The sequence below is a fragment of the Phalacrocorax carbo genome, chromosome 1 (assembly GCF_963921805.1).
Source record: "Phalacrocorax carbo chromosome 1, bPhaCar2.1, whole genome shotgun sequence".
Classification (NCBI taxonomy): domain Eukaryota; kingdom Metazoa; phylum Chordata; class Aves; order Suliformes; family Phalacrocoracidae; genus Phalacrocorax; species Phalacrocorax carbo.
The window spans coordinates 188,883,207-188,911,139 of record NC_087513.1 but is presented as its reverse complement, the minus strand read 5'-3'; the positions used below and the strand labels follow the sequence as shown (position 1 = coordinate 188,911,139).

Genomic DNA, 27,933 nt, shown 5'->3' with positions numbered 1-27,933 from the left:
GCCTACATCATGGATTTCTGATGAGCAGTAGCTCAATACCAACATGTCTAACTCAAGAATTATCAGTTTGCCTGTGCCGGATTACTATTCCTCCTCCAGATTCCTATATTCTGCTGACCTGTGGAAAACCCTGGTTCTGAAAGGTGTCAGATTTTTCCCCTCAGGTTAAAGCTCTTGCTTAAAAAGAGACAATTGTCTTAGATTAATGAACTACAGATTACCTGTATGTAGAGACTTCTAAGCTCCAACAGCTCATTAACATGACAGTCAGCTGACACTAAGTAACTCTTCAGATTTGCTCTGCACAACAGAACTCCATGTAAGTTTATTTGAGAAGCTGTATGTACACAGAAATACATTAAGTGCATCAAAATGAGACTGCTTCAGTCTAAAGTGAAGCAGCAAGACATTCTCCAGGAAGAGATGAATTTCACATGTTTCCCTTCTTTCAGCTTTCCCTTATGGTTCAATAAAGTTCACCTCCACAGCAAATGTTTCACTATAGACTTTCCACGTTTTAGACTTGTGAGGGTTATCCAGCTCATTCCTGGGAAGGTAGAGTCTGAAAGACAAAATTCAGTAGCGTATCTTACAACTTAAGACATGCTTTTCCTTTCAGCCAGCCAAGAGAACTTCAAGCTCAGCCCTGGAATATCCAATACAGCCCCAGATCCTGAATTCAGACATCAGTCATGCCTGCACAGGGCTTTGGATCTGAAGTAGTCTGAGAAACATACAGTCAACCTGATAGGTTTGTGGTTTTCAGGTTTGGTTCCCGCACCCAGCCACATCCCCACAATGCAAGAGTGTTACAGTAAAACTAGTGTTACTTTCAACTCAAGGCCTCCTGATGGGATGCAAGTGGCAGGATTTAATAACTGACCTTCCTAATGGCAAGGATTTGATTCCTTACTCAGTCGAGCTCAGACGTGTTCTCCACTTTTAATGCCTGTCAAATTAACATCTAATTATCACTTAATAGCACTTGCTATCAGCTGTGGCTGAATTGGAGGCACAGATGTAGGAGCAGTGCCTTAGCAGCTGTTTCACTTCTGATTAGACTTAGTCCACCTGAGGTCTACCAGACTCCTCTGGGCAGAAAGGGAGATAGTCTCCCCTAAATTGTGTTTAAGAGAAGGTCTGGTGGTGCATCCTCCCTAGCCCTGGAGGAAACAAAGCACTTGGGTGAAACTTTTGAGTGGCACTGTTGCAGGGCTATCAGACAGCAGGCATACATTTCTCCTGGCACTGGTTTGTCTGCACCTAGACTGCAAGCTGTATTGCTGGCTCAGTGTATTAAGCTTAGTTATGAACACACTCATGGCTACCTCTCCACATGCTCTACAGAGATCAATTAAGTAAGGAAACAATTTATTATCCCAGTCATGGAGAGAACAGTAATTATCTCATATGTCAAGTTCGCTGTTCCTCTATCTAAATCTGTCAAGCTTGGTAGACAGAAGAGAAGGAGCTCCTGTCTCTGCATTCCTGCATCGCTACCCTAGTGAGGGAGTCAAGCCCAGCTGTTGCTGACTGGAGCTCTACCAGGACTTCTAGTCTCAACAACAAACGACAGTAATTTCTAACTTTAACAGAAGCATGAGAAGCAATAAGTTAAAGAGCCTTTCTTCAGGATGCCAAGCATCAGTACCTCTAACTCTGGTCTTCAAGTTTGTCTACAAAGCTGCTGAATGAGTTTCAGCCTCTGTCGGCCATGCTAAAGGATGGCAGAGTTGCCTTAGGTTTGAATAGTTAGCATTACCTTTTTGAGTTCAAGTTCATTAAAAATTGTGCTGAGTGCTGAGGAATGAGTCCAATGGGTTAAGTTGGTTAAGATAAAAAGCTCGCATAAATTTAAAACACTTGGCACAGTGCAAGCAAGCATGTGTCAACTGCCTGCTCACAAGTTAATGGAGAGTCAGAGACCAGCACCCACACAGAAGCTAAGATCAGCCACCTATCTCAGCTTTCAGCACCATATTTAGGAACTTTCAGCTCTGTTCAGACACCAGAGGTTAGGATCTGAAGGCAGCCGCTATGATCACTTACCTGTTATTTTCAATGAAGGAAGTGTTGAACCAAAAGAAGAATGGGCAGGCATCATAGCCTTTTGGGAGATCCTAAACAAAGACAGACCTTGTTTAAGGACTCATTTTTTTGCAGAGCAAGAGTATCCCCTTGTCCTCAGTAGTTTAGTTTACAAAGCTACAGTGCCAGACTCTGCACACCTGAAGGGCCCAGATCACACCCAGATCAGTATTTTCACTGAAGTTAATACAACAAAGTGACCTAGTCCTGAAATAAGTTTGAGTAAGAGACCCCTATTAGAAGCAGCAGGTACTCAACTAAGATGTCTTCATTGTACTGCATGACCAGCCAGATGCCTCCCCTGCCTGCACAGGCTGCTGTAGCAACATTTGCTGCATCACTTGCTGCACAGAGGTGGAACAAATGCTGCTACGGCAGGGCTACCCCACACAGCAGGAGTCACTGGGGAGGAAAGCAGATTCTGCCCCACCCAGCACAGCCAGCCCCCAGCTGCTGTTTGCACTGCAGCAACTCCCCATATTCAAGTGAGGGTCTCTGTGCTGTTATACTTACAGAATGTGATTCAAATCTGACTTTCACATCACCGCTTATAACAGGGCTGTCTTCCAAGCCAATGACTACAGAGTCACTTTCAGAATCGAAAAAGAGCTGCATAAACAGAATAAAGTATTACTTTTATGAAAAGTTACTGCAGAGAGACGAGGGACCAATTCATAACATCACCTAGCTATGCATTCATGGTATACAAATACAATAGCAGTGCTAGAATAATTGCCAACAATTTAAGCTACTCATGTCAGAGTGTGCTATTGCATTCGATTGATTTCTAGGGCAATCTTTCACTATCTTACCACTACTTTTCCTGTGATTTAGCAGAGCTCAGCTTTTTTCATTCTCTCAGAATTTACAGCAACTATTTATTTAGATAGTTCTATGTCTAATATTCAACTTTTACAGAAAGACACTTTTGACCTATAAGCTAGCTTTCAGCTTCTATGATTAAAAATCAACATGATTTCATAGTACTCTCACCTTGCAGTTTCCTTGTCTGGCACATACACATTCTAGTACCACTTGCTTCCTCACTATTATCTGCACCTTCATATCAGTTCCATCACCTTTCCCAACTCCTAGGAAGAAAGGGTTGCATTACATCATAGTACATACATTAGCTAGAAACACATATGGTCATGAAAAACAAGTGCAATCCTATTCAAAAGTGCTTCTTCTCCAGAACGCCTTGCTATAGACTTCAGAGAACTCAAATTCTAAAGTCAGGTCAATATTCAGTGGTTGAAAGCTCTATTTTGAAGTAGCAGTGAACCCTATTAGTGGAGAAGGAAGAGGCTAATGTAGAGCCTAGTTCCACTGACTGAACAGGAACAGGAGTTTGAAGTCCCCTTGAACAAGCCATGCTGAACTTCCAGCCTTTTATCGAAATTACCAGTACATATGTACAGGAACAGGCATGTATATCAATCTGAGAAACACTAGCTGATCCAGCTCCACATGTAGAGTTAACCTCCTTGAAACGTGATTCCCCTCCCAAAACAGAGCAGGTAGTATGTGAGCCACCATTTGACCAGGCACCCAGAAAGTCACAGAACACGGGGCAATTGCACTCCAAAATGCTCTTCATTGTATTGCAACTGTTCCATTTGAATTCTCAAATCCTAGTAAATCTACATTCCTATCATGGGCTTAGCAAGACAGACAGATTGGCTGCCTATACTAGGCCACCATTACCAGATAGAGGAATGCCCAAATTCAAGAGTTCTTACCATGTATAGAGTGGATTTTGAGGTTTTTTATTTTGAGTTGTCTCTCTGGTGGGAGTTTCAAGTTATACTTGTTTTTCAGGATCTCATAATACCCAACATACCTACTCTGTAATGCAAAAAAACCAGACGTGTTATGCAGTTCCTGTACCCCACACAAACTAATTCTAGGGAGAAGCAGGATTAAATAGAACTAAGAACTTGGCATAGACAATCTAAATCCAAAGCTAAGAAAGTAGCCATTTGTTCTCTTTCCCCATCCCAGTTCAAACAATCCTCAAGACAAATTCAGCACCTACATTTTTAATCAGTATTTAAACTTCATGTTCCAAGAGGAATTCTGTACTTTTGAGTTCATCAAGGTGAGGAGCTTTTATAATATAACTTTAAGGAGCAAAGTGTTTAAATACACAGAGACACTCACTTCACAGAAGCACGTTCTGAAGGACAGCTGTACTTCCATTCTATTTCATATCAGCAACTAAAGCACCTTTGTCACCAGCTTCATCTCACACCTCTGAATCTCACCGTACACAGTGAATCAAAATGAGCAAAGACTCAAACTGTGGCCTGAGGCAATAACTTGTTTTGCATTTACTTGCTAATGCAGTCTCTAGGGGATGCATTCCTCTACCCAGACACATCAGTGCCATAGCCCTCCCCAGGCCAAGCTGCAGGCTTCAGTGCATCCTTAATAATCAGCTCAGTTGTCCTATAGGGTCATGCTCCTGTGAAGGTGGGCAAACACTGCAACAGGTTGCCCAGAGAGGTTGTGGAATCTCCATCTGTGGAGATATTCTAGACCTGACTGGACAGGGCCCTAGGCAACCTGCTCTAGCTCACCCTGCTAGAACTGCTCACCCTGCTGGACTGAAAGCTCTCCTAATAACAACTCTGTTATCTTAGATACCATAATTCAGATTTCATTATATTATACGGAGAAAGGCATAAGGAATGTGCTTGGACAAAGGGGAGGGGGGGAAGACGCAGTGCAACTCTACCAGTTGACAGTCTTCTAACCCTTAAAGAAAGGATACAGAAAGTTCAGGAGTTAAGCATTAATAGGAACCTACATCTCAGAAACAAGGCAAGGGAGGAGAGATAGTGTGAGCACTGAAGGTTAGTGTTGGTCTGGCTACTGTTACTAGCCCTGCTCAAGCTTACCTGGGATGGAGTTTCAACTCCTTGAAACTTGGTGCTTGTGCTTCTGTCAGTTCTTCTCTCCCCAAAGTAGTCCAAACTTTCCTATGTAGGAAGATAATTTCAAGGATTAAGATACTCATCCCACCACCATTCCCCTGCTTGAGAAGTAGACAGGAAACTAGAATTACACTAGTCAATTCCAATAAGTGAATGCAAATGAAAAGATGCAATAGTTGTTTTGTTACCCTCTAAAGGAGGCTTTTAACTAGAAGTACTAATTAGGAATTCAGATACATTAAGTCTCATCCATGAAAGAGGGCTAATAAAGCTCATTGTATGAGGAGAGCAATATGCTTCAAGAAGTTGCTTTAGAACCATCTCTATTTCTCAAGTAGTCTGTGGCAGATCAAGCTGAACATCAGTTCAGATGTTCAAAAAGTAAAGTCAGAAAAACCAAGTGATTAAACGGATACAAACTCTGGCCAGACTACCTTGAGTGACCTGGGCCTTCTGTAACCTAGGTCTCCAGATTGATATACTAAAGCAGCACATGCATCTGTCTGGCTGGGACTCGCTGATCTTTCCCCAGAAGGGCTTCTTGCTGTAATGCTGGCAGTCAAGACAAGACAGTTCTTGATGCCTCACACTACTTGGAGGGAGGCTGGGGGGAGAACTGCATATAAACCATGACATTATCTTTAGTAGATCATGCCCAGAAGCCATCTACAGTTTAAGGAAGTTGTTGCTCAAGATCTTAGGTCTATTATGCCTCCAAAAAAATAAAAGTGCTTCAAAGTTGGTATCCTGTTAAATTCTACTTTCCCAGTTCTTCTGATAAAGACTATCCTTGATCAGGAAGAGAATCTACATAGTAGCAAGATTTGCAAGAACTTTCGTAAAACAGATTGCTCACAGTATCCTTTTTCCAGTATAGACTTTTTGCAGAGTATTAGTGCATTTCACCAATTAAGTAGGTTCTAAAGGGACATTTTGAATGTTAGAAGAATCAAAAAAATAAACACCATTTTTTACCTTTGCACTCTCAAACTGGTCGCTGTCTATGAGCCAGGTACAGACCATAGTTCCAGTCCTGCCTGTATTAGAAGTAAGACAGGTTGAACTACAGGAGTTCAAAGGTATTTGGGATTATTTTTGTGAAGATGAAGTTATAATTTTTGAAATACAAGAGATAATAGGAGATAAGTGGCACTAGAGTAGTCAAGTGCCTCTATTTCTGGGCAGAATGAGTTGAAGACAAGATACAGCAGTTTGTTGACTTGCTCCTTGAAAGCACTCCCCACATTCCTTTGCAGTATTCCTAGAGATACTTAGGAAGCTGGCCAGCATCTGCAACTCCATTTAGCAGCAGACAGAGCCAAGTACGCACTACTGAATTAGGTTACAGACTGGCACTTACTTGCCAGTGCTCTAAGTCTCAGCGTTGCTTCTCTGCTCCAACTTCCCCCCACCCCAACCCTACTAAGGAGGCATGACAACTGCTAGCACAAAGACTCTAATGTAGTCTCAAGCTTTGAATTTAAGTCTCAGAGGTCAAGTCACCCCTCCCTACGCTTGCTCTTCAAGCTGAATTTGGCCTGCAGGTAGTTTCAATATTCAGTTTTGCAAAACCTTTTAATTAAGCTATGGTTCCAAGTGGGGGGGGGAAGGGGGGGAAGAGCCTTCTTTATGTTGAGTAACCACCTGGTCTAAGCCAAATATTTGCAGTACAGACAGCAGGCAGCTAAAGATGTGGCAGATGTTTGCAGGGAAGTTTGGCTTATTTGCACAGCTACCTATGCACTTCAACAGCTCCTGCACTGTTACAGGTTGCAGATAGCACCCACAGGTTAGTTTATGTGCAGTAGCTCTGACTAGCCTGTTCCCATAAGACTACCTTGTACTCTATCACATAATATCTTGCATATCTTGATTTAAGATCCAGCAGTACCTACAACATTTCACACACACACACACCCCCAAGAAATTAAAAAGCTTGAGAGATATTAAGTGCAGAATATTCAGTGTGGGTTACTGGCTGCCAGGGAGCCAAAGCAGCAGCTTCTTGCTTTTGATAGAAGCAGTTTCAGTAGCTCCCTATCCCCAGCCTCTCCTGGGAGACTGCTGCCCCAGCAGACAGAACAGCAGGAAATTACTGAAGACAATTTCAAGACATCAGATGCCAACTCAGATTAAGAACCAACTTGGGCTACCTAGAAATGGGGTTGTGTAATACCAAACACACAGCACTATACTGTTGCTAGTCATCACAGTGCCTGCAGAATTTGTCAAGTTATACTCTAAACCTATCTCATGCTATGTCTTAAGACCATACTTACATCAAAGAAGCCATGATAAGAATAACATGTAATTTGTAGCATGCACAGATTACACATGAGAAGTCCTACCTTTGCCTCCTTTACAATGAATTGCTATGATGTTCTTTTCATCTTGACTCATCCATTCCCGGACACTGGCAGTGAATTTCAGCATGTCCCTAGATAAGAGGAAAATTAATTATCAAAGCAAATGCCCACATAGAACTGTCATGATGTACATATTTGACAAAACTCACTGCAGCGCTGGGACATTGTGGTCATCAATGAAGATCCTTTCCACCCTGTAGTGGAAGTACTTGGGGTCATAGCCTTTTTCACCTACAAGGAAAGATCTGGAGTTATGCCAGGAGAGGGAATAAGCTTGTAAAGAAAGTGGATTGTGACACACACAACTGCTAGTCTAAGCATATACTAGTGTTTAAAGTACAGTAGTAAAAAATAGACATAAAGTAGAAAAACTGTGAGGTAATTTGGCTAAAACCATCCTTGCTTAGCTTCTAGTTTCACACCTCTCACGTAAGTGAAAATTCATCTACAGGCCCAGATGGCCATTCCTTTCCATAGGGGCTACTTAGGGATGTGAAAGTTAATATTCTAATTTACTGTCAGGTCAGCCACAAAAATGACAACCTAAAAAGTAGTAAGGAGTTGCTAACACCATAGTCCTTATCTGTGATCCCTTAGATACCCCCCTGCTGGCTAGAGAACAGTTTTACTTTTTCAGGGCTTCAGTATTGATGCTTCTATCATCATAGCTTGTCAGCTTTCAGCTCTGATGCTCTACTATGAGCAGAAACAGGATAGTTGTTCCTGAAGTATTTTTCATTGTTTTAGCCACAACTAAACAGAGGAGCTTTTAACTATTTATTCACTTAATTCTTCTAAGTCTTCATTAAAAAAAGTCTTCCAACATCAACCCAAGTTTTAGCCCAGGTTTAGTTTTCCATGTCTTTAGTAAGAGTTTTGGAAAACTGAAGCAATTGTTCAACATGAGGAAGGAATTCTAAACTTCAAGGCATCCAGTATCTTCTTTGCAAGCTTCAGCACAATATATTAGATTCTCAAAGTCAATAGCCACATTCAGGACAGAAAGTAGGCACACACAGAGTGTACTTTTGACAGACTTGAAATTCTTTGAGATCTAGTATTGCCAGCATCATACCTTGAAGAGATGTTTTTTCTGTTTAGCAGAATTTCAATATGGTCAGCAGCTAAACATACTTACTGCAGAGGTTGTACACTTTATAGTGGTCTGCATGTTTGGTGTCCAAAAATCTTGCAACTTCCTAAAGCAACAGCAAGATAAAGTTCGGAGTAGTTAGTACTCTAGTCCTTATTTTCCACTGCCACTTCATCCTGCACCTCCCAGGTGGTGTCAACAACTGCATTCATAGACAGCCCTTGGACAGCAGGCCTTTCCAGCCCAATAGCTCATGTTCTTAGTTGCAGTAGTACTTTTTTTATTCCAGCTATCTTTCCTGTCCTACACATCTTTGCTTCCACAATATCAGGCAGCATAGCTCTAAAGGGCATTCATGCAGACCTTTCAAAAAATCTTTGTTTAGATGAATATACAATTTTCATCATTCTTACTAGCCTGGGACAGAACCGACTTAGTTCTCTGAAGCATTCCCAAGGAACAGGAGCATCAGAGCACCAGTGTGTGCACGCTGCAAGATACATCCCATTAGACTTTGCTAAGAGACTACAACACAAGCAGTGCTGCAGAAACCACCGTTTAGTCATTCCAATCAGCAGGACTGGGATCAACTTGACAATCCAGTCCACATGCAAATTAGTAGGAGTGTCTAGAAATTTGGTAGAAGAAAGATTTTTACCTCTATAGGGTTCCTATAGAAGGACTGCTTCCCAGAAGATGGAAATGACATTGCAATAATGCGATCTGTGGAAGAGACAGCAATCAGAAGTAATGGGGGAACCCTCCCTACATGTAGGAGCTGCATGACTGAGAACAACATAAACAGTTTATTTCTACTCTAATTATAAAAAGGCATCTACCCATTTCTGAGATGTTTTCTTCTACATTTAGTATAGCTAGAGCAGGAGAAGAATGCTTTGTGAAGCATCAGCTACCATTAAGTGTCAGTTTCCATAGAATCACAGGCAAAAATACTTGGAGTTAGTCAATAATTTCTCAGCTCTGGTTCCCTAGGCCTCAGGAGAATTTCTATCATGACATACAGAATATAAAACCTCTCCCAAAGGCTAATCCTTGAGAAAAGTGCCAGAGACAGGAATCAATATTTCAAAACCCCACAGAAAAGGAACAGGCCTGGTTTGACTTCATACTTGAGTTTCATCAGACTAAAACATTGCCTGTATTTCATGTCAAGCACTTATTAACTGAGTAACTAATGTTAGCAGGACATAACATGCTGCAAAGTGTCATTTGCTTCTACAAACCAGTAACATAAGTGAGATCCAGGTCAAAGCCATCTTTCATATAACGCCTTTTGTTTTCAGAGACCTGCCAAAAAAAACCAAATAGGAGTAGAGTTAGCCCTCCAAACATCAGCGAGTATTGCCTGTTACAAGGAAGAGTCAGCCATCTAGACTCTGAAGTTAAGTCACGAGTAGCAAGCCTCATTTTGCTATGGCAAAGTTCAATCACAGCATTAGCCAAGAATGTTCGTGGACATTTTTAGGTAGAAGCTCCATGCAGAACTTTTACCCTGACTTATCAAAGTTTATTCTCTAGGAAAGAATACTGCAGATTCTCTGTGGGCTGCAGGATGAATCTGTCATTGCTATTTGAGTGTTTGGGTGCTGAGGGAAGTAAGAAAAGCGTTAAGGGCAGCATAACCAAGACTGCTTATTGCTGAGCAAGAGGACATACTCAAAGCTTCAAGTATCACTTTAGTGCCTCTGGTGAAAATAAGAGGAGGCATTTACAATAGATAAGCCTTCAACAGCTAGGTTATTTTGTTTTCACCTGGAATATGTAGCAGAAGCATTAAAATTCTTATCCTCCCCCATACAGTGGAAAACACTATTTACCACACAAACTAGGAATTATCAATTGAGGTACATGGTGGTGTTGCAATCACTTTAATATGCTGGCCTTCCAGGTCAAGCTGCTGCTTACTCATGCAAAGTTAACAATTATTAGCTATATTGGAGGCACAGCTCTGGTACCCTGTCAGGGATACCGAACAGACATGCTGCTTAGCCAGTATGATCAGTTGCAGACCAATAGGCCATGGGCAGTCCTGCTACTCACCAGTGATGGCCGCCTGCAGAAAGAGAGAGTTGAAAACAGTAGTCGTAGCCTAGACATAGTAAGAGGCCACTTACCATTCTCCTGGTCACCACTTCAAGCTGCTTCTTTTGTGAAGCCAGGCGAAATATCCTTATTAAGATGACAATTCTCAGAACTCGGAGGACAGTAACCATTCTAGATGAGAGTCGTTTTCCATGAAAGGAAATGAACAAAATTAAACTTAGATACAAAGCTTAAGGCTATTTAAAAGCTGTTTCAGAGACAGTTTAAAGTTTTGTTTCATATACTGACCTAGGATTTCAGGTTGATTTTGAAGAAAGAATAATATGCTTGAAGAATACCATTGTTTTATTGAGTTTTTTTGGTGGAGTATGTGTTCTGAACAGTTAACAGAACTAGGAAAACCCCTACTTTCTGACACGACTTTCAGAGGCACCTCTTCCCAGCAAGCAAAATCCCTTAACACTACCTCTGTTATCCCCAAATTCTTGATCCCTGAAGCTTGTTCTCAGGTATACGCTTAAATATAAGCAGCCCCCTGAAAAATAACTGAAGAGAGAAGCTAGACAGGCCACATACATCATGCCTTGATTGAGAAACCTGAGAACAGATCAGTATAAGCCCTGTGTTTAATCATTCTGCAACTTGAGCAGATTTGGTTTTAGGAACTTTGAACTGCTGTTGAACTTTGAAGCAGGCACAATACTTATGTGAGTGGTTCTACAGAAACGACTGAACAGGGGCACCTGCTTTCACATACCCTTAGGGACTAGGGCAAACTAACATTCATTCCTTAAGGAGGTATGTGAGCCTATACTTTTAAGGAGCACATGCACATATTTCAGGTCCTGATACACTTAGGTAAGAATCCTGGTGAATACCTACAGTAAGGGGGACAAATATTATGGAAACATTATCCTACCACCTCCGGTTGAAGACAGTCTGCTCTCCACTGATGTAGAGCTTAAAATCAGCAAGACAAGGTTGTCCTGGACACCTGGAGAAAAGCTTTAGGTTCCCCCCACCAAGCTCCTTCCTAGTCCAGGATCACCCTCCTGTTTTCAAAAAGAAGTGCCTTGGAGCTAGCAGCCAAGGAGATGATGCAACACTGGAATGAGGGCTCCACAGCCACTCTCCCCAGCCTGAACCACAACTGTGAGAAGCAGCTCTTCAAGATAAACGTGGTTTGCATTCCACCCTTTAGGAAGTTAGCCAGTTCAGCACCAATACCCAGCTCACTCAGTGTCTTTTTATACGTCAGACTTCAAGGAAACAGGTAACTCATCCCAACAGACACCCACCTAGACCAGATTAGAACTAGCGACCATATCCCTCCATCAGGACACATTACTTCTATGGACTACCACTAAAGCTTCACTGTTATATATACACTTTCATCCACATAAAAGCTGCTCAGATTCTAATTATTCTGAGATTTATCAGGTGCTTTAAGACTGCTGCTTGCTTCTGGAGGAAGGTTTATAATGAAAGAAAAGTGACAAACCTCAGGTAGGCTACTGGGAATTAGTTAGATTGCGTGGGTACTACTGGTAGAAAGCCCATCTCATCAAGATTTGGGATTTGGCCAAGTCTGAGGTATCATCTACTGCCAAGTAGTAATATTTTGGTCAGAGCAGGACTGAAGAGCCCTTAACAAGCCTTACAGAGGGCCTCAAGAGTTGCATGAGTGAGATGGTAGGCCCCAGCTGAGTATCTTCTGAGATCAGTGAGAACTCCTTTTTACGTGACTCAAAAGCCTATGCTAAATCCCCATCAACTTGGAACTTGCACACACTGATCTACAATAGGATGGGTCAGTGCAAGATCAGGCCTACTGCTAACCTAAAGACATCAAGACAGCAGTGCAGATTACCCTGTTACAGTGCTATTTCTCCTACCTTTAACTGGATGCTGCCATAAGATGAAAGCTGCTTTAGAAAAAATGTGGCCAGAGAGGGGAAATAACCTTTAAGCTCAGATTCATGTTCTGAAAGACCTACAAGGAAACAGCCTTTTATGATTCTGAGGCTATAAAAGCTATTCCTTTGGCAGTTCTACTTTTTGAAACCATTTGATTTTAGCTGGCATTTGAAGAAACAACTAGTACTTCCAGACGTTTGTCCAGCTTGGGATTCTTCAATAACTAGACTTTGAGCTGGTTTCTTCTGGAATAGTGTTTCCCCCCCTTGTGCTCAGTAGCCAGTTGAATGGGGATGGGAGTGGGGGTTTTTTGGTTGTTGGTTTTTTTTTAAAGAGCACTCAACTACTTTGCCTGGGTGATGCAAGCAAGTTTCACTAATTCAAACCTAGTGAAAATAAGCTAATCTTTGAGTTGTAGTTCTGTCCCCATCAAGAATGGATTCCTCTCACACATTATCATCTGATCAAGCTACAGGAGTAGGATGGAAACAGACTTGAATTAACTTATGCACATGAACAGCATGTTTCCCCTCCCCAGGGCATGGCTGAAAAATCCAACATTGTTACAATGGGACTTTTGGGACAGCAAGGTGGAGGAGACAAGACAGTGGGGCAACTATTTTATCTCAGGAGCCATTAGATGGAGATCCTCCCTCAGTTGTCTGTTCAATTTGCTATTATAATCCAGCTCTTCTTTCTGACCTTCTTCAGACTCTCCTCCCCATCAGGGCTGCTGCACAGCTTCTCCCAGAAATGCTTGAGTCAGAGCGTTTGATGGCCTTACTATTCACTGATATGTTTAGATCATCTCTACCTTTGAAACAAGGACAGTGTAACTGTAGACCAAAGTTAGGTGTCTCTATCCTTCATTCATCTGTACCATGAAATACTATCACAGCCATATTTATGATCTAGTATGCACACATCTAGCTTAAAGGTGCCCAAGAAAATTCTCAGAATACTATCAAGAAAAGAGAGCTCACATTTAACAGCTGCTGTACCATTCTTACCTTGGTATCTGATCTGCTGCAGCAAGGTCTGAGAAGGAGTACGTCAGGTTAATTGACAGAGTGCCCACCACTATGAATGCATCCAAAATATTCAGTTTGGACCGGAAATAGTTCCTGAAGCTGAAACAAAGGAGAGTTTTAGATAGACACCCACACAGACAGCAAAGACTGAAACACATCTTCAAGAAGAAAACCACCTATACAGAACTATGGCTAGAGACAAGCCGTCCTGAAGTAGCTCTTAATACTAAGCGCTGAAGAATCACTAAGAAAATAATCTTACACCTGGTTTACACACAAGTCACAAAGCCAATGCAGTTTCCAAGTGCTCACTTATACCAAAAAGCACTTTACAGATTACTCTATAGAAAGGTAACAGCCAATATACAACCAAGAAAAGATGACCAGAAAATTAGCCTACAGGGCATCCATGTTCATAGTCCAAGCTTGAGGTATTGCTTCCTTGCTAGCCTGAGGGCTTGCCACATTGACTTAACTTTTGCCCATGTCTTACCCTTCAACAAACACCCTCAGGAGAACATCAATGAGGAAGAAGAGTGCTATTGCCAGGGAAACACCTTCAAGAATCTCTCTAACACCCTTCTTCTTCTCACTGATAGCCAGATCCACAATCACGACTATAATGTCCACAATGATAAGTACAACTCCAAATACCCTGCAAAAAGAAAAATACAACTTGAGGGGTAAGAACGAATTGCTGACATTTATCAATTGAAGAGCACAAGCCCTGATTTTTGTTTTAAACTGTTCCAGCAAGAGTGTGTTCTCTTATATATTGAGGCCTGCTTGCATAAGCAGCTGAAGGATCTGAAGTGTTCTGCAGAGTACATCATCCATGTGGAACTGTACATTTACCTCAGACTCAGCTGTAATTATTAGCCAATAATTCCATAGCTACCTAGAAGCAGCGCAAACCCAAATGCTTTAAGGCATACAAGAGTCAATGCTGTCTTTCAGCTTACCCATCTTCCCTCCCATTCATGACTTAATGTAGTCTCTTAAAAATAACTGTCTTTAATGGCTTACCTTGTTTCAGCACCTAAACTGCATACAACTGACCAACTGGTTGTTCAAAGGCTGCCACAGCCTGCAGTAAGTCGTTAAAGAGCTTTTATCCAAGTCAACGGCATTTACAGTTCTAACTTTCAGCTCTCCTTGGAGAATGTAGTCATATCCGTTTATGACTTCTTTCCCAACCAAAGTACTTTTCTCCAGTCACCCTTTCAAGGGGTGATAGGGGATGCAGTACTTTCCAGGCTGGAGTCAATGTTGTTCAAGGAATTCTCAGAGTTCTCACACCAGAAATAAGGGCTATTTCTACTTTGCCCACATCATTACAAGCATGATCTTTTACCTGAATCCAAAGGACATCACAAACGGGGAAATTTTTCTCCTAATTGCACTGCAAGAGAAGAGAATTGGCGTCAAGGCAAGTGACATTTTGCTATCGATACTAGCCACAAAAGCACTGTTATATTCTTTCAGTTTTAGAATTCTGTATAGTAGTGATTTCTTTAAGAGGAGTCTATTCAGTTGCATTCATGAAGAATATAGGTTAAGACAGTACTTGAAAGCAATACTTCGACCACTTGTTAGAAGCACTATTCATCAGTTACAGACCCTGAAGTAGTGTGGTATGTACTTATGCATAACACTATTCAGTGCCACAATTCCAGTGACACTAGAAGTCTGGCTTAATACTCAGTTATAATCTGTAAGAAGTGGGTTAGATAATAGCTACTGACCAAGAGGATAATTAAAAGATAAACACCTCTAAGGTATCTTTTTCAAGATAATAGCTTATATCAGAGGACTTTTTTCCAGGCCTGGAAAAAGCTGCACTTGTTAATAGCTCCACTACTGCTTCTGTGCTCTTGGAGTAAAGGAAGATAAATCCCTCTTCCGCCTTTAAAAAGGAAATATTGGTTTGGTTTTCAGATTGAAGACTCGAGTGCCTTTTAGAGTTACTGAAGCTAAGTTCTTCCAATTGTGAGAGTTACCTCCAGCCCTAGCAGGGTTCCAGCTCCTGTTTTCAGTTACAGAAGATTTGTTGCCTCTTTGGTAAGCTTTAAGCCAAGGCCTTTGTGTAGCTATCTTACTAGCTGAAAGTCTCTTTAGGGTACACCAAGAACTAAGGTAGAAGCAATTATCTGCAAACCCCAAGCTCTGACAGTTTGAAAAGCATATTGCCAGTCTGTTAAGTAATCTTGGAATTACTTGACTACTGTAAGCACAGAGCCTTTTCTTAGACATTTAAAAGAAAACACCTTCTCCAAGTATATCACTAACAGTAGGACTTACCATGAGTTCTGACATACTGACAAAATGTACTGGTAGATTCCTTTTGTATTGTTCATATATCTACCCTATCTTTCCTGTTACATATGGTTCCTACACTTCCCCTCTCCACCACCATTAAAGATATCACTGTTACAGGAAGTCTTTGTCAGCTCAGTAATGCATACTGCACCCTGGTGATCTTGTCTGAGCTACTTGTTTCCTCTAGGGTAACCCGAGCATTGCATTCCACCTGGTGCATATCCTTAACACCTCAGTAACTCTGTTTAAGACAGGCTGGCTATCTTTGAAGTGATGAGGAAGCATCTTGCTGGACTTACTAAATTATCTCATATTTCTCACTATTAAGTTCAAACTTTAAGCTCAGAAACAAGGTCTACCCAGCAAACGTCTGCATCCTTGAGCAAGGAGGAGATAAGGTTGTAGTGCCCACTTTTCCCATGGAAGTCAAGGATGTAATAAAAGTCTTGCGTTGAAGGCATCCTGGCATATAGGGGGTTCTCCTTGCATTTAGAATGTCTAATATCTAAGGAAGCACTGCAATAATTACACTAACAGATTGTTGGTCTATGTCTTTGCCCAGTCAATCCTACTACGCGAACGTACTAGGTACACCAAGACTTCAGCTTCCACAGTCTAAGGATAAGTACCTTTATTAGGTGCACTAAAGACTATATACATACCAATTTGGCCTGCCAACATCTTAAATCAGTTGAAGAGACTGGCACATTTGCTCACATACTTAAGTTAAAGCCTTTGTGAAAAGGACTTGTAAATGCCAACATCTGAATTCTAGAAAGACATATTGTCACACAGAAGAACTGGGATAACAGGCTTTACCTTACTGTTCTTGGGCTACGCTAACAGAGAAGTCAGTCGACTAAGTCAGTGACAAGTGGATAAAGTATGCTGTAAGAGTTAATAATCTGGTGACAAGAGCTATAGTGTGTTAGAAAATAACTACTTCAAGAACAGAGTTAATCACTACCAAGTTCAGACAGTTTAGTCTTGTCAAGGGCATGATGCTTATCATTTGCTTCAGATACTCATTCACCTTTTTTTCTCTCCAGCATTTGTTCTGCTGTGCTCTCCTGAACTCATTTCTTTGGGGAAATTTAATCAAACTGTTTGGATTATGCATTCTCCATAATATGGTGGGCTTGTATCTCGTTCTTGGGTTGGGCTTTCATCTGTAGAGGCATAAAGAAGCTTCCTGAACTTACCTGCCTGTATTATGTACTAGAACAAATGCCAGTATCAAGTGATATACTGAGCTTATCTCTACTTCGGCAAGCCATCCACCTTCTCATTTTGGCTCAAAAGTTTCCACTTTTGGGGGTAAGGAACACATTTAGTATGTTACTAACTTACTTAGAACAGCTGTCTGGTTCGTTATCCTCATCACAACCATCATCAATCTTTACTGTGGGCTCTTCTGCTGTTGGAGAGCTAGCAAAAGAATAACACACATTACATACTGATACAGATGTCAACATTGCTACCCTTCATCACTCCAGAGAAAAGGCTGTTAACTGTCAGCTGAGAAGCAAGCAGCAGCCTGGGCCATATCACAGGCCTAGTACCAGGGGAAGAAAGGCTTCCCACACAGTGGCACAGCAGAACCCCTTGGCTTGTACTGACCAAGTTCCCATTAACAATCCAATTTTCAAAAGTTTCTTTTGGAAGGAAGGGAACAGATATTTCCAGCAACACGATAAAGAGCTTTGAAGTAGGACATCCAAGAGTCTGCTGAGGACTTAACAGTCCAGTCCAGACTCTGGAAGTGCTGGAAACACACATATGCAGAATTGCTTCAGAGTCCAAGAGACATAAATGCTATTACAGTGAACTACTTGTTCACAGAATGAATGTTTTCACCAGGAAAAGCCACAGCACAGAGATGTGTTTGTGCAGAGCAGGATACCAGACCGGAAACTGGAAGACCAGAGCAGCAGCAGCTGAGCTAGTGCTAGAACAGCATTTTTTTGGGGTAGTGGCTGCTTGCCATAACTTCCTTAAAAGGGTCTCTTTAGATAAAGTTTTTGTTCAACCACCTGAGAAGCTTTGAAGGCCACATGATGACTTCAGAGAAAATAAAGTGTAACATCCAAATCCAGGAGTTTCTAATTCAGCCTTCTCCACAGAAATACCATGCTGCGCAATAGCACAGCCACAGCATTTGCTGTGGCTTTGCCTCTGGCACCATTGCTTCTTGGGCAGGAGCAAATAAATTCACATATTCAATATTGTTGTTTCCATACTGTTCTGAAGCAATCTAGCATGTTTGAAGCATTAGTGTAACAACTCAGAAGGTCCAAGTATTCTTCACCTTCCACAACAGACCCAAGCACTGGCACTGCTTCTGCAGTGTGGATTAATCCCCTTAAAAGCAAAAAGTTTTATGACTTACAGACTCAACAACCAGTACTGATGGTTCACCACCTGCACTCAGTATGAGGCTGAAAAGAGGAATGATTCCCCACCCCCTCAACAATTTTGTTATTTAAAGCTAGATTTCCAGCTCCAGCATCTCCAGACACCAGTATCCTCACTTTGTTCCTAGAGCCAAAGCAAAGCTCTAGTGATATATGGCCATTCTGCTTTGCTTCCAGGCTGTTCTTAGGGGATATTCACTTGGGAGTTTCCACTTAATGTACAGCTGAAATGCTTCACTCATTAAAGCAGGTTGCTGCTGCTACAGCAGTTTTGCTTATACTTGTGGACACATGAAGTGCACCAAATATCACCTTCTTATCCTGTACTGTGATTAAAATAAGCCAAAATAAGAATGAACAACAGTAGTGTTTTGGGTTAGGAAGCTAATCTTTAACGCAAAAAGAAAACAGAAGCCAAGTCTGACTGTGCTCTCACACAAAAATTCCGTTCTAGATAACGCTTTCCTCAGCGGGAGTTTGTTTTGCTGAACACTCTGCATCTACTTGTTGTCCAAGCTGGGCCAAGCTCTCTGCTACAAGCTACATCTAGTCTTTGACTACTAGGGGGGAAGAGAAGAAAATGAAGATATACTAGAAGAACTTATTTCCTCCCCACAGGCTCTGAACTTCAGACTTGAGGCTTTTAAGGAATGCAGAACAAGAGCAACTTGCCCTATAAGAGAGCTTGATAGTGTTTCTGGAGGCTAGAAGAAAACAGGCTTTACTGCCACGAGCTTATACCAGGGCTGGGTGCACTGTATTTCTTAGTTAGTTCATAACTACTGGTAAGAAGTTAATCACAACAGTATATTTCTCTAAAAGGTATCGCTCCTCACAGACAACAGCATTTTAAGAGAGGGGAATACAAAGACTATATGCTATATGAACTTCAAGCACTCCATCATTATTCTCTTTATTATATTTAAAGTACTAAGAAAACCTAGACAGGTGACCACATACTCAAACCCCAAACTCATAAGCTGTTGCAGTTCATTTCACTCACCTGGATGCTTCTGTCAGCTCTGCCCCTTGTTCGTACCTCACGGTTGTCATTTTGCCTGTTGTTGCTCTGCTGGTCTTAAGAGAAGCGCATCTAGTTAAAGAGATATCAGTACAAGAAACAGCAGATACCAGCATCCTACAGCAGCCTCACACGTTACCAGCAGACATTTGACAAAGCACAGTATCTATAAGCTAGGGAAAGGCAGCGCACTCAGCAGTGTGGTGAAGTTTTTTTTTTTACTATACCTGATACACCACAGTGACAGTAAGCTTAAAACGACATCTTTACCTCACGATGAGGAGTTTCCCCCTGCTTCAAGCCGTGAAGCACACTGGAGCCCCAGCCCGGCGCCCCCGGGAGGGCGCAGCCCCGCCGCTCCGGCGAAGGCAGGCGGGAAGCCCCGGCGAGCGGGTCCGAGGGCTCCGGCGCACACCGGCTCCTCCGGCGGGAGCCGCACTTCGTGCCCCTGCGCCTCCACTCCCTCACACCTGCCTCGGGCACAGCCTCACGCCCCTTCCTGGGGGCGGAACCGGATCCCACGGCGGCGGGTGCGGCCACGCCAGCAGCCGCCCCGCTCCTCGGGAGAGAGGCCCACGTCGGCGAGCCGCCGGCAGCCCGCCCTTCCTGCCGGAGGCCCCGCGGGCCGAGCACCGGCCCGGCCGCCGCCGCACGGAGCCTGACAAGGCCGGCAGCCCGCGGGAGAGCGCTCTCTCCCCTCACCGCCCTCACCTCAGAGCGGCCGCCCATCTCCGGCCACCGGACTCAAAGTCGAGCCCGGACACCCGCCCCCACCGCTCCGCGGACTCAGCGGAAAGTTGCGTTAAAGTTCCTGAGTGCCGTTCTCCCGACCCTCCCGCCGGCCCTCGCCACGGCCGGGCTGCCAAGCCCCACTCACCCGCCGAGGCGAAGCCGAGCCGCGGACCTGGAAGACGCCTCAGCACTCCCCCCCAGCGCCGGGCTGCGCTTAAATGGTCCGGCGGCGCCGCACGGCTGCACCTGGGCCGGGCCGGACCCCCCTCGCTGCCATGGCGACGGCCCCGCCGCCGCTCCCCACACCGCCCATCACGTCCCAGCCCGCACCGGGTGGGCCACGGGCCCGCCGCGGCCACCGGCGCCTCTCCGGGCCCGCCGGGCCGGCAGCTGGGCCAAGGCCTGCCCGTCCCCCCCCACCCCGCGGCTCCCGCCGCCCCGGGCCCGCACAGGCCCGCCGGAGCGAGGAGGCTGCCGTCCAGCCTGCCCCAGCCGCCTGATCCCGAGCCTCGGCCGTCCGCGTGTTGTAGACTTCGCTGCTGCGCCTTCACACCTCCTAATGCATCCCCCGCGGGATGGTGGCTTTTGGGGGCTGCAGTCGGGACAGGGCTGGCGCAGGTAGGCCCCCGCAGCCCGTGTCAGCCACGGCCTCCATCCAGGACGGGGACGTGTAACACAGCACTTCGGTTTTTCACAAAATGTTGAGCACTTGTGTTTTTTGCAGAATCAGAGCCTGCAGGGCAGAATATGGCGTGTCACCCAGTGTTCTGCAGAGGTTTCACGCCTACCTCCAGAGGAGGTCCAGAGGAGGGCCACAAAAATGAACAGAGGGCTGGAGCACCTCTCCTATGAGGACAGGCTGAGAGAGCTGGGGTTGTTCAGCCTGGGGAAGAGAAGGCTCTAGAAAGACCTTATTGCAGCCTTTCAGTACTTAAAGGGGGACTATAGGAAGGATGGGGGCAATCTCTTTAGCAAGGCCTGCTGTGACAGGACGAGGGGTAATGGTTTTAAACGAAAGGAGGGTAGATTTAGGCCAGATACAAGGAAAAAAATTTTTACAGTGAGGGTGGTGAGGTGCTGGCACAGGTTGCCCAGAGAGGTGGTAGATGCCCCATCCCTGGAAACATTCAAGGTCAGGCTGGACGGGGCTCTGAGCAGCCTGATCTAGCTGCAGATGTCCCTGCTCACTGCAGGGGGTTGGACTAGATGACCTCTAAAGATCCCTTTCAACCCAAACCATTCTGTTATTTTATGATTCTATTCTACCTCACCTCTTACCGACAGCCAAATGACAAGTGCTGCCCGAGCAGGAGCGCCATGTGGTAGGACGGTGCCGCTGCTGAGGCCAGGGCTGCGCTGGAAGGGATTTCTTCAGCACGGTCGGCAGCAGAGGGAGCTCAAAGCGAGCTTTTGAGGGCTGCTCCTAGGGCTGCTGGAGCTTGGTCGGGGTAGCTGCGGTTAACCCATGGCAGGAGCCTTTCCGTATATGTCTTGCCCAAAACAAAATCTTTAAGACGAATGCTGAGAACAGGGAGCGTTTCTGGGTAGCAAACTGTGGAATAATCGCTGGAGGTGATTTAGAAATTAAACTTATGTTTTTAGAAAGGGTACAGCATTGGAGAAGCTTTCAGGGTGGAGTGCAGCTGATATGTGAGGAATCCATTCCACGGAAGTTCCCTAGTAACCTTAGATGTCGGCAATGCCAGGAGAACTTGGCATACTGACTCTAAGAGGAGTTGTCTGGAGGGTGGAGCGGTGTGGAGGCATCGCGGCCAGGCTCTGTGATAAATGGGAACTCGAGATACCATGGAGCTCGTACACTGCGTATTTGCCACCCTGCTCCAACAGTCCATCATACTTTTGACAAAATGCTCTCCTTTTGGTGAACTTTGCTCATTATAATATAATTATAATACCAAAACACACCTCCATCCCAAAAGTTACCCGCCTCTAAGGTGCGACCACCCCTCACTGGGCATGCACTTTGAATTTCTTGTACTCTACACTTTTAAAAGCAAAGCGAGGAAATTGTACACCAATCATAATAAAGGTATGTATGACTAGAGTCACTCAAGCTCCACCTGAAAGATAAAAAATAGTATGAAATGTGTGAAGAGAAAGAGGGGTTAGGGAAGATACCGTCATGTACCACTCTGACTTCTGGGACCAGTTGATGGGCTGAGCCTCTCTTCCCCCACCACTGGGATGCCTTTGGGTAAGATTGGAAACTTCTACAGAGTCACTTTAAATCCCTAACGCATTAGAGTTGCTTTGCTTCATACTGGAGTCGCTTCATATTTGTTTAGCATACTTGTAGCCTAGCAGTGTACTCATATCTTTGGTATTTATGTGTGTCTTGTAACCAGGAATCTCATCACCGGTAATCCAAAGAACCTGTGTATCTCTTGCTTTAATAAATTGCACTGTTCATTAATCTAGCTGTGATTGTTCTCATTGAATGTGACCAGCCTGGGCATCTGCCAAATTAGTTACAACAAATACTCTGATGAGTAGTTACAACCCTTAGAAAATAAACCGTTGACCAAGTCTGAGACTAAGACTGGATTTAGCTGCACCTAGACTCCTCTCAGAGAAGTTTAGAAAGCAAGGGGGTCCTCTCTGAACCTTATGACTCAATGGTAGGATCTCCCCCTAGCCACTCCTCAGACTCCTACTATTAATGCAACACAGACTAAATAGAAAGTTTCCCTTTCAAGTCTGTCCTATATATAAATATATGGGTAAGTAGCTAGTGCAGACAGTGGTAGCAAGTAATGAGCTAAATACTTTTGGTATATTCAGATAATTATGTTTTTGAGAAGGAGCTAAACATGGATGGACACTAAGCTGGATGATGAGAAGAAACGATCGTTTAATTTGCTCCTAGTTCTGAAAAAGGTGTACATGTGCAGGTTATTTAGTACAGGCTTGGTCCTGTGGACCACATGGGTAGGCTGTGAGTTACTCTCAGTGGGATCTTATGCCTGTGGATCACCTTCACAGGGAGGACCATATCAGAGAAGAATGTAGAAACAAAGAAGTTCAGTTTCCCCTGCACTAGGCCCTGAAAGCACCAAGCTGTGAAGGCAGTTTGGGTATTGAAGTTATTGAAGTGGACTTTTCACAGAACAACCTGTAACAACCAGTCAAAGGAGGGGCTGGAGGCTGGGAGGCTTCCAGTTTGGCACTCAGACTGAATGCCAGGGCTGTAAGTGAACCAGCTTGCTAGAGGTTGCAGATATACTTGAAAAGGAAAAACAGTTCTTCCCATTTTTCATCAAATAGGTGGACGCTGCATTGCCAGTGATAACACTAACTGTTCCTTTCAGTGTTGCTAATCTTAGAGCATTGGTGATGCTGTAGAAGATTTGCCAGCTCTCGTGCGTCATCATGAGTTTCCTGGTGGTTGATCTATTTTCTTAAAGCCCTAACTTCTGGAGTCAGATGACTAAAATAAAAATGCCCCTTTTTTTTATTAATAAAATAAAACTTCTAGCTCTCAGCCGGTGGAGAAAAGTGTAGGAACAAGATCCAAGGTTCCTAAAGCTAAAAATAAAAAAGAAGCATTGAAAATATTCTGTTTTTTAAATTCAAGACTTGTAAATAATTTTCATTATATTTTGCTGGTTAACTCATGATACTGACATTTTAAACTCCCTCAGAGTCCAGTTCTGATCCCTTGACAATTATTCATGAGTGTAAAATAGCAGAATTGTCAATAAAATGCAGAAGAGATCGAAGTGTTCAGTAAATAATACAGTTACGTACTGGGTAGAGAGCAGGATGAAGTATGCATATCTCAGAGGGGTGATGACATACTTTACATTCCAAAAATAACAGAGAGGGTGGTAAACAGAATCTCTTAACTTGACAGATTTTAAAATTGGGAGCTATGGCTCATTAATATGTGATAATCTTAAGAGAGAGATTCAAGAAAATAATTTTCTTTTTACTAAGTCTTGGGATAGCAGAAATATGGAGATAAGTGGGGGAAAAAAATCAATTCTCTGTGAATATTAAAAGGAGGTAGATCAGATGACCTGATGATGGTAGATCTGTCATCTTGGTTTTGCTCCCAGGTAAAATGAGAGCAGAGTAGACAGAGGCTTCAACTGATAAAATATTAAAGAAGCTTAGTGATGATAATAGTAATAATAACGATAATAATAAATGCCAATAAACATGGGATTAGGGAAAATAATTCCTGCCAAACTAATTTATATTTCTAAAACAAGATTACAGGTTTTACTGATAAAGTATAAGTATTTTATTGCTTCTGTAAGCAAGTGTCCGGCTAGAAAATCACATTTGATTAAAAAGGTAGGAAAGTATAAACTCAGTCTGGTTCACATTGATGCAAACCCAGCACGCTAGTCTTAAAATAACTGAAAGGAGAACCATCCTTAAGCAGTTCCTTTCCAGAGAGGTTCTGCAGGGATTGGGTGTTGTTTTATGCTATTTAATGTGTATTGTGTTGTTTTGTTTTAAACCATGCTCTGGATAAAAATCCCAAGTGATGAAGTTTGCAGCTGACACAGAGGTTGGAAAAGCAGTCAGATAGAAGAATGGCTTCCTAGCACTGAGTAAATTGTAACATCTGGTAAGTGCAGATGAACGAGCAATGTGCATTTCCTGTCAGTCTCAGAGAAAGGACCCCAGAATGGTGCTTTTCAGCCCTTGGTACCTGAAGGACCACACAACATCTTTAAATGAACTCCTTGGTGTGCTTACAGTCCTACTGACTGTCACTGAGAGACACTTGCCACCTGCATGGGGTATGTGGGTACACGCCAGAAAGCTAGCAAGCATTTCTTAACCAACTTCTCAAGTGTTGCAAATCACAGTCACCCTGACTGCAGGGAGTAACACCGTGGGCAGGTCAGCCTTGGAGCATCAGTGGCTGTATTATGAAAACAGGTAACTCTGAAAAGTCCTGAGCCAGCGGTAGGGAGTAGCCAGACACAGGTAGTTGTGGCATGTGGCTCTGTGGCAAAAGCAATAACAAGATCCTTGGATCCACAAACAGGAAATATGGTGGGTTGGAAATATCACTTGAGCTCTTTACTTGGCTCCTGTGTGCTCTCAGGTCTCCAGCCCTGACAACCACAACTCCAGAAGAAAGAGGGAAGAGCCATGATGTGACTAAAAGGCTGTGAAGTACACCTCTCCACATCTGGATCAAGGAGCTAAAAGCTGTCTGTCTTCTGAAAGAAAAGATAAAGAGTGACTTAATCACAGTTGGTCAGGACTGGATCTGGAAAAAGGTCTAGGTGCCCAAAAAGGGGTGTAAGCAGACTTAAAGCCTCAAAATTTAGATCTAGAAAGGTACTTGTTCAGCAGCTGCCTGACCCTAGAGGCAACTAAATTGATAGGGCACCTCTCTGTTGGGCTGCAGAACCTGCAGTTCTGCTCCTGTGCGTGCCCTGGACTGTCCTGGTGACATATTCTGCTGCTTGTCCCTCCCTAGGGGTGGATCAGGATCCCAAATCTAGGCAGAGGGGTATTGCACTCCCTGGAGCCCCCTCAACAAGCCCAGCGAGACCACCTCCACCACACACGGCCATACACCTCCTACAGCTCTTCTCACCACTATGTTCTGCATTAAACAACCCTGAACAAAATCACCCCAGGAGCAGAATTTGCTCTTGCCCTTCCTCCTTCCCCATGCCACCTGAGCGCCCTACCCACTAGTGCTCTTCCCTCGGGATGTGCTGTGCCACAGTGCCCAGCCTTGCCCAGGACAAGCTCTGTGCAACCCCTTGCTCTGTGACCCTGCTGGCTTTCCCCCAGCACATACGCCTGCACCCGCAGCAGCTGCCGGGGTTTGGGTTCCCAGGCAGCGGCAGGCACGCCGCTTGTGTGTACATGGACCCCACCTTAAGTAGGGAAAACGACATTTGGCAGTAGAGGGCTTTTCCCCTTCACAGAGTAAGGCATCGTGAGAGTAAAAGGCTGCAGGGTGAGTATTGGAGGATTCAGACTCAAGACAAAAACCAAGAATAATTAACAATATGGGTAATTAAGCAGTGGAAGAGCATGCTAAGGTCTGCGGCTGGTTCTTCAATGCTGAATATTTTGTACCAAAATGTCTTTTTCTCAAAGAGATGCTCTATTCCAAATAGGAGTGAATTAGGTCAGGAGAGTTCTCTGACCTGAGGTAGGTAGAAGATTATGCAGATAATCCACATGCTCCCTCTGGCCTTGTGACTAATTCCCTTTGGTACAGCTATTCCTGATGTAAGTGAGATCACTCGGACCCATGCTTGCCCTCAGGAACTTACAAACTAATTACATTTGTTGTGTCAACCCATTAGATACTCATAGGCTGCACGCAGACTCATTAGGTAGACTGAATTATGTGTTTGCTCTTTGTACATTATCAAAACATTCAGATCTAGCATGTTTCATGGTCTGTGACTGTTCTTCTTTGTACACAGATTTCTGTGGTTACTCCTTGCTAACAAACCACAGACTTTTAATGCGTATATGCTGGTTTCGGTTATTTCATAGATTGAAACTATGGTGGCTGATGTTGTCCTGATCTTTTAAATTTATCTTACTTTTGATGAAACTCTTTATTATTAGATTTTTTTTAAATAAATTGTTTCATATCTCATACATTAACTTTGTTTTAAGAGACCTGGCAGCCCAGATTCTACAGAAGATGCTAGTAGCTCACACATGGAGAACCTGCAGGCCCCTGGTACCTTCACACCTGCAGTGCCTGCAAAGGAGCCTGGTCCGTGGTCTCTCCCAGTGAGCAGGATGTTTGTGGAAGGTAGGACGTGATGGAGAAGTATAATGTAACGGCAAATGCATAAAGCACCTGGGTTCAGTGCAAATGAGCTGTTTTGCTTGGAGCTGGCTCTAGAATACTCTGAATTTTCCTAGGGCACAACTAGGCACTCAGGCTCTTGCTGTGAAAACCTCAGGTCTCTGTACCTCTTTTGGAGTCTGAAGCAGTCCACCTCATTTCTTCCCTTCCCCCTTTAAGAACAAACAACAAGGAACTGGTCTTGGCAGAGTTTTGAGAGGCCACCACTCTCTTCCAGCTGCAGTGATGTTCCATCGGGCTCTGGGGGAGTGAAGGTCCATTGGATGTCATCTTCATGTCTTCATCCTGAGCCATTCTTTCTGGGAGAGCCCGTCATTCTGTGACTGCAGGAATATCAAAAGCTGCCCCAGAGCCACTGTCTTCATTCATGTTTACCCACCAGTTTGCATTCTTGCTGTGCTGGCTGTGCATTTAATGTGTGAATAATAGCTTTTTATGACTGTTATTCAGCACCTACGTACTTTTGCTGAAAGGAGGGTGGAGGAGAGCAGGGTGGGGAGGTTTTTAGTTAATGAAACTGTTATTATTTGCTGACAACATCACTAAGTATCTTAAGAAGAGGGAATTTGATCTCCTTCCAAGTAACTAAACAGGAATTTGCACTGCAGAATATGTGTGAAGCATGTGTATGCCAGGAAAAAAAAAATGAGCGTTTACACTTCCATTGCCTAGGGACTTCAACATCTGTGAGGAAACAACATCAGTGATCACACAGTGTCCACGTTCTTTAGGATGACTTGATTATTTTAGCTATGGGCCAGTGGAGCAGTACATGAACACACCCTCCTGCTAGACCCACTTCACGTGAACTCAACCTCATGGCAATCCCTCTCTTGTGCTTCGGATATTCCTAAAACTTCATTTACCCTGGGAGAATAAGTCCATCATGAAGGAGGGATGCAAGAAACACATTCCAGCTGATTGAGTTTTTCACATGCAGATGTTGGTGAGGCTGGAGGTGACACTGGAGGGAGTCCTCGAGAGAGCATGAGAGTGCTCCAGGGGTCTTGGCTCTAACAGGCATTTGGGTGGTCCCTGAAGGAGAGTTGGACTTTGAGTCCTGCTCCTGCAAAGTTGCAGTCACATAACATGCACGCATGAGTCTCACCGGGAC

General features: G+C 43.8%; 1 protein-coding gene across 8 annotated transcripts; it reads right to left on the bottom strand.

Annotated features, from left to right (window-relative positions):
• Positions 1-294: 294 nt before the first annotated feature.
• On the bottom strand, positions 295-20,290 carry LOC104041045 (phosphatidylinositol 3,4,5-trisphosphate 3-phosphatase TPTE2). 8 transcript variants are annotated; one of them, XM_064440925.1, is made up of 19 exons: positions 20,130-20,290; positions 19,235-19,303; positions 17,168-17,245; positions 14,853-14,900; positions 13,992-14,153; positions 13,478-13,597; positions 10,622-10,721; positions 9,731-9,794; positions 9,145-9,209; positions 8,532-8,592; positions 7,543-7,624; positions 7,376-7,464; positions 6,003-6,064; positions 4,992-5,072; positions 3,831-3,936; positions 3,082-3,179; positions 2,602-2,697; positions 2,050-2,120; positions 295-562 (listed from the first exon to the last, which is right to left on the bottom strand). In XM_064440925.1, exons 2-19 carry the CDS (start codon positions 19,282-19,284, stop codon positions 460-462), a joined length of 1,536 nt encoding a protein of 511 aa, XP_064296995.1. In that variant the 5' UTR covers positions 19,285-19,303; positions 20,130-20,290; the 3' UTR covers positions 295-459. The 8 variants fall into 8 exon arrangements, with proteins under 8 accessions (XP_064296995.1, XP_064296992.1, XP_064296996.1 ...); XM_064440922.1 differs by having other exon boundaries at positions 19,235-19,308; positions 20,130-20,153; XM_064440926.1 differs by lacking the exon at positions 20,130-20,290 and adding an exon at positions 19,964-20,087 and having other exon boundaries at positions 19,235-19,300.
• Between the last annotated feature and the right edge of the window lie 7,643 nt (positions 20,291-27,933).

What these genes read in the sequence shown, in the direction of transcription:
- LOC104041045 (XM_064440919.1), bottom strand. An exon ending in GAACCAGACAGCTGTTCTAA is followed by an intron (nt 14,901 to 17,167) that starts GTAAGTTAGTAA and finishes CTTCTCTTGCAG; the next exon opens with TGCAATTAGGAGAAAAATTT. An exon ending in TCTATAGGAACCCTATAGAG is followed by an intron (nt 8,593 to 9,144) that starts GTAAAAATCTTT and finishes CTGTTGCTTTAG; the next exon opens with GAAGTTGCAAGATTTTTGGA.